We start from the raw sequence: 13252 nt of genomic DNA on the forward strand, positions 1-13252 counted from the left end.
ACAATTAACCCATCCTTAAATTGATTCACAACAAAAACTATATACACAGCACAATGCACATAAATCAAAATGCAAGGTGAAGTAACTCATTCACAATCCATAAACACACTGTATCATAACAGAATACATATACACAATGTCACTATGCAATCACTATGCAACATGTATCAGACCGATTTATTCACAATGTCACTAACAGATTATTATGCAACATGCATACGGCCCTTAATTACACCATGTCACCAACAGATTACTTTGCAACATGCATCAAGTACGTATCACACAAAACGTATGAACACAAAATCACATATATACAACTTCTATTTACAATGTCCACCAATATGTAGTATCATCTTGCTAGTCTACAACTAACCACAATAACACAATGACACTTTTACACATGCACAAATCCTTCAATGCACAAGGAATATATATATAAACACAGCTGAACTCACGCACTAACTATCTCCTTGAGTTCACACACAATGAATATTATCCAACTGGTAAGGTTTAACACAGTGCACTTTCACGAATACACTTCCACAATATTACAACTTGCAACACCAGCAAGTAAACACGTTGTATTCTCACCAATACAAATTTATGAAGTATTCACACTTCCACATAGTACAACTTGCAACACCAGCAAGTATACACCTTGTATTCTCATTAATACAAATCACTTATATATATATATATCAGATTCACTTTATACATTGTATCACAATCACTATTGCAACATCCACATATAAATCCGAACACTATTCATATATATCCTTTGGAATCACTTATTTCACTCTACTTACCAGTTGGAATATTTAATCCTGATGTTAACACTTCAACGGTCCACATATAACTGACGAAGTTTCTCTGTCTTGAGCTGCCTTATATACTACGATATGGAACGGTCCATTATACGTGAAGGGGTGAAAATCAAGACTATACCAAAATTAGGGGTGTTTTAAGTAATAGATGGTGCTCCAACTATGGAGAAACTTGTATACATATCGAAACACAATTAACAGGGAAAGACAACTGGAGTTTCACATCAAAATAAATATACTATGACCGATTTTCGTTACATAATGTTGGAACAAACTGACAAAGCCTGTGCAAGAAATGGCAAACGACGTAAAGTCAAACAGCAACACAAAATATAAAAATGAAAACTGAGCAACACGAAACCCACAAAAACGGGGTTATCTTATGTTTTAAGGAAGGGTAAGGAGATTCTGCTGCTTATGTGGAACACGTCGTATTGCTTAACATACATATATTTTCGGTTAATACAAGTATTATTAAAACAAATTGGCAAAATCGATTGTCGTTGAACACTGTAATATTTTTGTATTCGTTTTATTTAGCCATACAATGTATATTGAATTTAATAGAACTCTATCTGTGTGATTTTTGAAGATTCATGTTGAATAACATTGACTAAATCATATTTTAGCAAGGGATACCAAATCTTTAAATTTCGCTTGACGATATTTCTGTTGAACTTTTACATTCACTTAGCCATATCTTGAATACAGTCATAAACATCGTATTTTCGATTTTAATAATAATAAAAAAAATTATTGGGAGTCTTCTACAATATTATATGGAGCTTCATCGTTTAAACTATACATACAGTAGAGATCTGTATGCACATGCTTTGTTAACATTTTGTAAAAGCACAACATTGAAAACAATTGTAACAGTTACCATTCATACAATACTTGGGTTCAACTACCTAGATTCTAATGCGAAAGAAATCGTTTACCGTAAAAGCGATGTACCGCTGGCGGATAGCTTGCAAACCTGCCCGCTCAGATATATTAGGTTGTCACATGATAAAAGATATACGTAATTACTATTTTATAGAAAACAATTAGTAAGTATATGATGTTGTGCCAGACATGGGGTCAATTACATTTGAAAGTAATTAATTACATTCAATTACAATTACAAAATCTTCAATTAAATTACACATTACATTTGACTTTTTTTACCAATGTAATTAATTACATTCCAATTACTTGGCAAATGTAATTAATTACTTCAATTACATTTGAAAGGAAAATTAAGATAAAACATTGAAAACATGCATTTATTCTATGATATGTACATAAGTATTATACATTGCTCTATAGTTATAACAATTAGACAGTGTTCAACTAGTATATACATTTTTGTATTGTGTCATATAACTTATTTAAGCATTTTCATGTAGAAGTTTCGAAGATAAATGCTTTCTGCTAGGCACTTGATACTTAGTGTCAGCTTTTTCCATCAAGTTTTTAAATTCTTCACTTTCGACAATAGAGAGTGGTAAAAGATCCCCAGCTATGAACATTATAAGAGCATTTGTCATTTCTAACTGTTTTGGATCAGACGGTGAATATTTTACACTTTTTTTTATGCATTGTGTCAATGTTGGTTGAATTTCTTTATTCTCAGAATGCAGAATGTACAAATCTCTGTGTTTTCTCTGAAAATTACAAAAGGCCTTATTTAATATCTTGAAAATATTAAATTGTTTTAATTTACCTATTGAAATTTTACATTTATTTAAATTTATTTGATTGTAAATGATACAAAAAAAGAGCACTATTTTTTATTTTTTGAAATGATTTTCATTTTTATCCCAGCTTATTCAAATTATTTATCTCAAATAAGTGATTTAGAAATCTGACTTCTTAAAACAAAAATAAACTTTAGTTTTAATCACAACTAATTAATTTAATAAACAAAATATTTTCCAAATTTAAATGTAAGCTATTAGAGGATATAAGATAAATGAAATCTGGTTAGAAATGAAAAAGAAGCATTATGAATTTATTAATTTTTTAAATTCTTATATAGTATTACCTTCATATGTGTAACAAAGTTGGATGTAACTTTATAACTTCCACTAATGAGGGTGCCACAATGCATACATTTTCCTTTGAAAGTATTTCCATTTTGGAAGTCATCAGGAACAGTTAAATGTTCCAGTACACTCTTGGAGCTCATTTTTAAATCTGATAAAATGTTTTCTTTCAACATTCATATATATAGTGAACAAATTTTGCAAGTGAGATTTTGTCATATGCATTATCCCTTCAAGAATTGAAACATGTACCTATAGGCCCTAGGGGTATATTTATCTCTCTCTAATTAGCCTTATATCTGTTTAACATAACTGTTATAAAAACAGTCATTATATAGTTTGTAATAAAACAAATAGCCAGAGGTTATATTTATTGGTTATTTAAGTCCTTGAATAAAGTTAATTATGTTAAATCAATGTCTTAAAATATCTATCTAAATCTACTAATTAAGGTCAAGACAGTGACTTCCTAGTGGTTTCTTTTAAAATTATGGCATGTGTCTACATTTTTTTTATCATTCAATACAAAATGAAGAATCTACCATGGTTGTGTTAATACAGAAAGTATACTGTGAAGGCTTTTCTTTGTCAGCTTACAACATTTGTGAAGATTATTGCTTTTAATAATTTTTTGAGAAAACACAAGATTTAATCTTTTGATCCAAAATTTCAAATGTAATTGACTTGTAATTGAAAAGTAATTGTCAATTACAGGCAATTTTGGCTATGTAATTAATTACATTCAATTACATGTAATTGAAAAAATGCTCAATTACACATTACATTCAATTACATGATAAATTGTAATTAATTACAGTCAATTACAATTACATATTTCAATTACCCCATGTCTGTGTTGTGCCCTATCACCGCAAGTTGCGTTCTGATTTTTTTTTAAATATACAAATATCTTCTTTCTGTTATAATAGATTTATACCTACTTTCAGGTTGTTGTATCAGTATTGATTGTCCTACAAGGCGTTAGTGGGTATCCTTATCCAGGCGATGATGCATCAACCGAAGATTTAGTTAAATATTATTTCTGTTGTTTATATACAACAAGAGTGATTTTTGGATTTCTCATGCTGTGTCATGGTATTTCTGTAAGTATGTCAACAATAGGAAGAATCAAAAGAAGATTGGGACTACGTAGACACCAAAACCACACTTCTAGATTTCTTGTTCAGGAGATAATATTAGAGCTCCGTTCAGAAGGTTATGCAAATCTTGGTTATAGATCTATGTGGAGATTGCTTAACACGCATTACAATTTAACTGTCACACAAGAAACTGTCAGACTTTGTTTACGTGCTATTGACAGTGTAGGTGTAGAGTCCAGGAGAAGGCATCGATTACACAGAAGTAGTTATTTCAACAGTGGACCAAACTATCTAATACACATAGATGGGTACGATAAGTTGAAGCCATATGGTATAGCAATTCAAGGAGCTATTGCCGGATATTCAAGACGAATCTTATGGTAAAAGGCAGGGCCATCTAATATCAATCCTAGATATATTGCCAAATTTTATTTAAATTTTGTAAAGGAATCCAGAAGAATACCTCGTGTTGTACGAGCGGTAGTCTGTTCCCCGGCCGTTATTGAAATTCTTGACAATACCGTCCGGTATGGGCTAATTTTACTATTTCAAACAGCCGATTACCGAGCATGCGCATTCACTCTGATCGGTTAAATCTTCGCTTCAAAGATGTGAGAGCAGGACATAAAGCACTGAAACTGTTGACTGAAGTAATTTTGTGTTGCCCAAATTGAAAATAAGAAACTTACATATCATTTGAACGATATTATTCAGTTTTTAAATATGAAAAATCTATATTCTCAGATGGGCAAGCTTTTGAACTGGCCAATTTGTCCATTGTTTGTGTTTTACTCGCAACACCAGATTCAATATTACACAGATAGGAGACGAAACAAACAATGTAAACTATAAATTATCATAATTTTTACTGCATATAGATTTTTTCATGAAAAGAAGTGTATTAATTGCTACTTCAACGAAAGATGAGCTGTAAAACATTTTTTAATCGTTCTGACATCGCGAGTCTTAACCAGTTTTTCAGACTCTTTTGCAATCACCTTCAACCTACTATTTTATTTTGCACTTTTTATGGTGTAAATATGGGTGAGGATTGGTCTTGTAGAATTATGTCCCTAGACGAAAGGTTTTGATTGATGTGACACATGAAATTGACACCATGGAAGGATCCAAACCCCACAACAATGGAATAGATTTTAAAGGCATCATTTTTATAGAAGAAGGGCCAGTGAAAACCTTTCTAATCCACAAGCTGATTGTTCCCAATATTCTACTCCTGAAACACAAATCCAAAATTTATTGCTAATTAAAAAAAAGCACTGCCACTGGCTACAGTTACAATGAAGATGGAAATGTAACAATGCAACTCTATGATAAAGAACCAAATATTATTGTTACATTCATGATGAATTGGTTCCTTACCCGACATTGCATTCCCGCAATTAACTTCCAATGTCACAATAAATTTTATATTACTGTTACATTTACATGTAACTGTACTGAAGGAATATGACAGCTTATTTAACCTCTATTTTGGGACTCACTTGGAAACAGATATGATATAGATTATTCTCAAGTTTTATCATTTTTATGAGAACAACAAAACATGAAATTACTCAGAAGAAAAAAACAAAAGTGTAACATGAAATGTAATTCATTTATTAAATATTATTGAACAATACAATATATATAGGTGTTCATTATGTCCTGATCAGGATACAATCATGACTTTAGTATTGCAACTTACACAAACAATGCATGCATTTCACAAATACAAATTATGACACAAGAACACATGTAGGAGAATATCAACATCAACCAATATGGACCCCTAGATATAAAGTTACTTACAATAGTGACACCTTCTTGAAACTGAATATATAATGTAATGTTAACAATTGTTTTGTGTGTCAGATCAAAACACTGAATGCTGGTGGTACATGTATAAAACAACAAAGAACAATATTCAAACATGTTTTAAAAAAGACTGACTCATCACATTTAAACAACCATTAAAATTATGAAAAAAATATAATTTTGGACAATTTGTTAGAAACACACACATCCATGACAGCTTTATGATAAAACGCCTTAAAGTAATATCAGGAAGAAAGGGACACTCACTATTTTGGTCAAAAACCATAAATGAACTATAATGGACAGTGAAAAAAAAATAATAGTAAAACTTAAATAAAGACTTTTCCCTGTGACTATCTTAAATGTTAATAAACATGATTAGAAATGATTAGTATTGATTTAAGTGAAAATAAAGAGAAAGAAAAAAAATCATATATATTTTTTTTCAGCTCTTGAGATATGATTATTGATTATATCGGATGAAAGGATTTTGTGATTTATTTTACAGATGCAACAGAGATTAATGAATACATAGAATTACTGCTAGATAATGGGCAAACAATACATATTCCTGTGTCAGTATCTGAGTATACTTTCAAACAGTTGAAACCTGACAAGGTAAAAGACTATGCCCATTACACATTGGAAGTAGGACTGACCTTCCGCTATTTCCTTAACCTATGTAAGGAACCAGTAAGGGAACAGTTTCTCCCACTCCTTAAAATGATGATGGTGCAGCTCAGAGGCCATAGTATATGTGCTAAGTACCCTAAGGAGATTTTACGAATGCTAGTACAACAATATTCTGTAATGGGTATACAAGAGGCCTGTCAGGTATTCTCTGCTAGCTTTGTAAACCTTCATGGAAGGAAAGATGGCAATGTTCCAGCTGATTTAGTACAAGAATGGAACGTAAAAGAAAGCAAAAAACACATTAAACATATGTTTTCAAACAAAGAAAATTCAACAATTGAACATAAGACTTCAGCTCTACCAAGCATACACAAAATTGCAAGTAACTTTCACACTGAAGTTGGAACTCTTGTTAGAGCCAAACGACACAAAAATAAAAGCTATGATGATGAAGTATGTGTTATTATGGAGGATTTAAGAGAAATTTTGCCATTTACTCATAAAGAAGGAAGATCATATGAAACTTTTAAAAATATTCCTAAGTCACTGTGTGAAAAAGTAGATGGTTTGAAATTACAGAAGTGGTTTAAGAAACACAAAAACTCTTTTCCCTTGTAATCCTATTGAAATTAATCATCATAGATGCTTTTTACACACATTTATTATATCAGACCTACTCTAGGTAGTATGAGAGCATTTCTACAAATTATTTGCTAACAAAATGCCAAAATGTAGTTTTCTAAATTTTATAAAAGTATAAATATAGTGCTTAATTTTATTTTTTTAATTCACTATGTGCAGTTTGTGCTTTGCTCATTGTTGAAGTCTGTACATTGGCCTATATTAAAATTAAACCAAATGTAGTTTGCAAAGGTGATAGTCTTGATACATTTATACTAAATGTTTATTTCTTCTTCGTTCAGATATTTGTATTATTTACATCTTTAATGGAATAAATATTTACATTACTAATTGCATAAATGCATCAAATTTAGTTTTTTCATACTAAAAAGTTAACAGCCGTCAGCAAATCAAAATTACATTGGTCTCATACTACCTTGAATACAAATTTAAATAAACAATGTAATTGTACAGTCATACATGTATCTAGATGCTTTCTACTCTGGATTTAATTTTAGAAATGTTAAGAATATAACTATGTTTTAAATCTGGGAAATCCTCTGATACTACCTCAGGGTCTGCATAACGCTTATTTACAGAAATTTTTAAAGCAAGATTTTCAGACAAACCTGTATATATTTGTGGCAAAACAGAATTTTGAATAGAATTTTCAGATCTAAAATAGGTTCTCAACATATTGAGGGCCACAGCCTTTTGTTTTTTTATTAAACAACAAAGACTCTGATGCAGAAGTGATTTCACTGTGCGTGGAAATACACAGTGAACATTGACATGTTCTCCTGCAGATGTCACAGCAGTTGTGTGCATTTCTGATTTTATCTACTTCTGCCTCAAAGTGATTAAGCAATACATGTCTGCGGCATATTGATGTGTTTTTCACATATATTTTCATTTTTTCATTCAAATTTGTTGCACATAAATCAGTATTGTTATAAAAAAGAGTTGCACATGAGGGCTCACCATCTCTTCCACATCGTCCTATTTCCTGAACAAAAGCTGTAAGTAAAATATCAGTTGATCAAACATTACAGAAAAGCCTACACAACCACTCTATACTTATACATACCCGACATAGAAATTAACTTAATTGTACGTATCAGAATTGCAGTGGCAAAAATTATTACAAGTATAATACCCATGTTAAACTACAATAAAGTATGGCTTACATCAGTTATTTCTTAAACGTGTGGATCTTAGTAATACCGTTATAGGTTGGATCAACTCAATCAAATAGTTGAAATAATTGAAAGTCTATCTTGCAGGATTCATCTGACCTTGGTTTTTTTTCATTTCATGGTTAATTGATTGAACTTTTCATTGTACGTGTATTTTGTGGATACTTAAAATTACAAGTCAACTATATTTGTTGTATGGATTGAACGGAACAAGTATGTGATTAAAAAATAATTCAATTTTTTTAAATTTTAAGACCAAGAACTGTTTTTACTTTATGTTTAATAGGAAAACAGTTGGATTTCAATATTGTTTTCATGTAACATACTTTCCATGGTACTTGGAGGCCCAATATGTACCACATGCCTCACATCAGGCACATCAATTCCCATGCCATATGCCTCAGTTGCATAGAGTAGTCTTAAACTTCCTTTCTCCAAATCCTTCATGTATTGGGTGATCTAAGCTTTTAGCTGTGAAGGAGATATGGTTTCAAAACTTTGATAAGAACAGATCTCAATCATTGTTTAACCAAGGTTTTATAAATTTAAAATAATGACAAATGTTATAGATGATATTCACTGTTATAGGAGGTTTCTTCATTGAATCTTAATATATTGAGAAATGGAACCAAGAAAATTCCAAAATGTTTAAAAAAAAATAAAAAAAAATACAAAGGATGACATAAATTGATGGGTATTTTTTACAAAGAACTATTGTCCAGAAAAATAAATAGTAAAAAACCAATCAGGTTAATAAATGAAATTGGAATTTTAGAATATTTATGTGTATCTGCTGTGACTGTGGTGAGTGATATTGAGAGACTATTGGAGAAAAACTCTCTGCCTCAGTATCTGTAGTAACATGTCCAATAGATGCCACAGTTCTCTGGTGAAGCACCCCACACCATTTTAAAGGTACATACACTATTGTTTTTTTGTAGTTTTCCATTTTTGTTCTAAGTTCTTGGATTATGGGATCCACTGTTTTAAACATTGACTCCTCTGCAGTATTTTCCCCTACCGTAGATGGGGGTCTTTTTTCTACACTGAGGTACACATTTGGTCTATTTACAAAAAATGTTATGTGTATTTTAATGAATTATTTGTACAACTAGGGTTATAACAGATAAACTGTAAATTGATTTTGAAGAACTTTTTTTTGTAATTTCACCTTAAGGTGGTACCTAACACTACAGGGAGATAACTCTGTAAAGTCAGCTAAACGTTTTAATTACGTTGTGTTGTAAAAGGAATCTAAGCTTCTCAATGATCAAAAATGGTGTTTGTCGAAGTGCTATATAACCAGTGTAATTTTTCTGACAAAACAGTTGGTTCTAAGATTTTGATTTTTTATATATTTGTTAAAGGGTCAAAGTAAATACTTAGACAAAATTGTTTGAAAATTAAACGAGCCAAATTGATTTAAGCTAAAGTGTTGGGTACCACCTTAATATGTAAGAATCCTGGATTTTTATTGGTTGTTTGCTAGTGTATTTTTTCACCAATTTACTGTTATCAAATGAATATCGTTCATTTTTAAACACCGCCTGGGTATTTACCCTAGGTGCTACAATGGTGCGAGAATAGGTATATATTTTGCGTTTACATTTTTATTGTAAACCTTAACTGGTTCACCATGGGTATGTTGTCCACATGGCTAAGACTATTGTTTGGGGATTATTGGAATACAAGGAATGCTTTAGTATACAGTCCAATTGTTTTATACGACTTCATAATTTTTGAAAATATTTGATAAACAAACAATCAGTTTGTATGTATTCTAGTAGAGAAATATGTGTTTTATATACATGATATATTGTTAAAATAATACCATGGGCTATATGCTTTCTGTGATCTTCAAAATTACATATTGGGGCACCCGATCAAGTGGTGTAGTGCTCGTGTATTTTAGATTAAAAGACTCTTGGTGAGTCAGGATTTTATAAGAAGAATGTGCTTCTTAATTCATTCCCGTGTCTGACCGAGTATGGTAGATAAAACTGAAATGTTTACCGCTCCAGATTCACAAATTTAACATTCTCTGGGATTTTTGGCAAATACCCCTCCTTAACATGATATATCTGTTTACAAATGAATAAAAAAAAATAGAGTTATTATTGATAATTAACTGTATAAATATTCATAATATATTGTTAGCTTTATAGTCACCATTACCAAGTTTTAATAAATTGATACTACATGTATGACAGGTACATTTATGAAATGTATAATCAAAAGTGAAATTGTAACTTATACATATATTAAGTTATATTTTCATGTCTTTCATTTTGTTATTTGCTGTGAACTAACTGTCAGTAGATGTGTGTATTATATATCAGATATATATGTAATGTCTTTTTATTGTGGGGATGTGTAAGATCATTGCCAACTCCACTTTATTTTTTAGTTTAAATGTTTTTTTATAAGTATCCATCTGATGAGTCAAGCACTGTCCATTTCATCTCTGATTGATAGTTGTCTGATTAGTAATCATACCACATCATATTTCATAATAAGATGTTTCTAAATTTTTAATAAACTTATGTCTCTACCTATCTGGTGATTCAACAATAATTACTGGCTCTTTCATTCTCAGTGATGAGCAAATATTTTTTTGAGACATGCTATTTGCTGTTGCTGTTAGAGCTAAGATGTTTGAGTCTTTCATTACAGCTCTGAGTAGCCCTAGCTTCTGGTAAGCTGGGCGAAAATCTGAGTTTCCCCAGGATAGGATGCAATGTGCTTCATCCACCACAAGATGTGTTATCTATAAACAAGTAATTTTATCAGTTGGATGGAATATTTGAAAAAAAAATTACGGATCAACTCTTCAACATCAAGGGCATTTTTATTTTCTTTTTTTCATACTTTTTAATTTTTTCTTTTTTTTTCCTTTCATCTGCCTGACCACAATGCATTTTATCATTAAAAATAAGATACATATATCTTCAACCCCTTTAAGTAGTGAAATAGTTTGTCCCTTTATTTTGTAATAAATAAATTTGGTGTTATTACTGTCTTCTGATTGGTTAAAATTATTAGTTTTCTTTTCAATGTTGTCAATTTTGATGGCGACTCGCCCACTCTGACGTTGAGTTTTCATACGCCAACATGTGTGTACGCTTGTTATTGTTAATATGAAGAATATAAAAAGTTCTTTGAGCCTTATTTTTGATAGAAATTTATTTATAATGAATGGCAATGATTTATTTTGATTTTATTGAACCATAAAACTAATTGTTGACTCTTCACATTTTACATAATCCGCTTCGCAGATTATTCATTCTAATGCAACAACGTTTGTAGCGTTCATTTTGATTGGATAACGTCATTTATTTACATGGCATCAATTAACAATTGATGCTATGGAACGTTGGCGCAAGCGCAGACGGCATTTTACAAATTTTAAATACATGTTTTAACGTTGATTTCTGTCATTTTCATTAGAATGGAGATAACAATATTGTATTTTAAGTTAATATTTGTATATTCCGAAGGCATACTGAATGTTTTACGGAGGGGACCAACCTATACGAGCGGATGCTGGTACCGAGAATGTCATACTTAGAGACCTACAAATAGCTTTACGTTTTGATCATGCTGATGCAATGTCTGGATTAATTAACCCTCTTGCTGCCAAAGGGACATTTATGGCTTCTACACACAAATCGTGTTGATTGTGTAGAACGTCAAAGGTCCATTGTAACGTCACAATACTCAGGGGCACCGACAACGTCTAAAGACGCCGTCAAAAGGGTGATTTTGGCGGGAATGAAGCAAACTGAATAAAATGCTTTAAAAGTATACTTAAAACGGATGTCAAGAAATGATACAGGATCATAAGCTTGTTAGTACTATAATACCAACTTATTTAACGTGTTGACTTATTATATATTTCGTCATTTTCATGTAAAATGTTGCATTCTTTCAAGAAATTTGTTTTACGTTTTTTTCGTACATCTATCAATCAGAATGGCAGAATATCTCATATAAATCAAAAATCTTATCCCTGTTAAATAATCATAAAAAAGGTAACTGTTATACTTGATTACGCGAAATATTAATACTCGGCAGCAAGAGGGTTAAGGAGTTTCTCAACTGGAAGGTCTACCGGAAATCAACTTATTGAAAGGTTATGGAGAAATCTTTCGGAAAGCTTCACGTCTTTCTGGAGGAATAAATTCGCGTTCTTGCGTGATGCTGACATTTTTTGTACCGCTGAACCACTTCATATCGAGTGTATCAGATTCTGTTTTCTCCCGCTGATACGTAGGCAGCTTCAAGAATACATGGAAACGTGGAATGGACATCGAGTAAGGAGACAGCGTCAAATTCCAGCTCACACAGGCATTCCTAACGTACTTTACTTCCAGCCTCAAATGTTTGGTACATTTGACTATTCATTTCCCTTTCAATGTAGCGTAGAAACATTGGACCAATTGGCTGTTGAATATTCAGAAGAATGGCCCGTGAGAGGATGGTCCGCAGACTTTTTATAATTGATTAGATACTTTACAGGCGAAGAACCAGCAGTATCCCTTATCCCACAGAATATGAACGAAGCGTTTCCAAATTTCTGTGTATTGATATATATGTGTGATTCCATTTCAGGTCGCATTTAAGCGATATAAATTATTTCAGTACATATATGAAAATCTAAGATGTATGACCTGTAATAACGTACTGCTTATATTTTATTATAAAAACCACGTTTTATATTATGGCTTTATTATATATACTTCAAAAAGATCAATTCAAATACGATCGGTCTTTTTAAAACCACTTCTAGGGGTGGTTTCATTTATCCGATTGAATATTATACAATTACTGTCTTTTGATGAGGTAAATATGTGGTTTTATTGACTTTTGAAAAAATGATATTTACTGAGGCCGACGGCCAAAATGAATATCAGTTTTTTAAGAGTCAATTAAACCCCATATTTACCGAGACAAAAGACAGTAATTGTTTTATTCCATATTCCGAGGAAAGAAAATGTATTTGATGACAAACATGTACCAAAACAAATTTTACA

The 13252-nt window shown here is 31.3% G+C and overlaps 1 protein-coding gene across 1 annotated transcript; it reads right to left on the reverse strand.

Moving 5' to 3' along the window:
* Window positions 1-1900: 1900 nt before the first annotated feature.
* LOC134712575 (E3 SUMO-protein ligase ZBED1-like) lies at window positions 1901-3698 on the reverse strand. Its single transcript, XM_063574279.1, has 2 exons — window positions 2854-3698; window positions 1901-2473 (listed from the first exon to the last, which is right to left on the reverse strand). Exons 1-2 carry the CDS (start codon window positions 3028-3030, stop codon window positions 2198-2200), a joined length of 453 nt encoding a protein of 150 aa, XP_063430349.1. The 5' UTR covers window positions 3031-3698; the 3' UTR covers window positions 1901-2197.
* Window positions 3699-13252: the final 9554 nt, after the last annotated feature.

The sequence above is a fragment of the Mytilus trossulus genome, chromosome 3, assembly GCF_036588685.1.
Source record: "Mytilus trossulus isolate FHL-02 chromosome 3, PNRI_Mtr1.1.1.hap1, whole genome shotgun sequence".
Taxonomy (NCBI): domain Eukaryota; kingdom Metazoa; phylum Mollusca; class Bivalvia; order Mytilida; family Mytilidae; genus Mytilus; species Mytilus trossulus.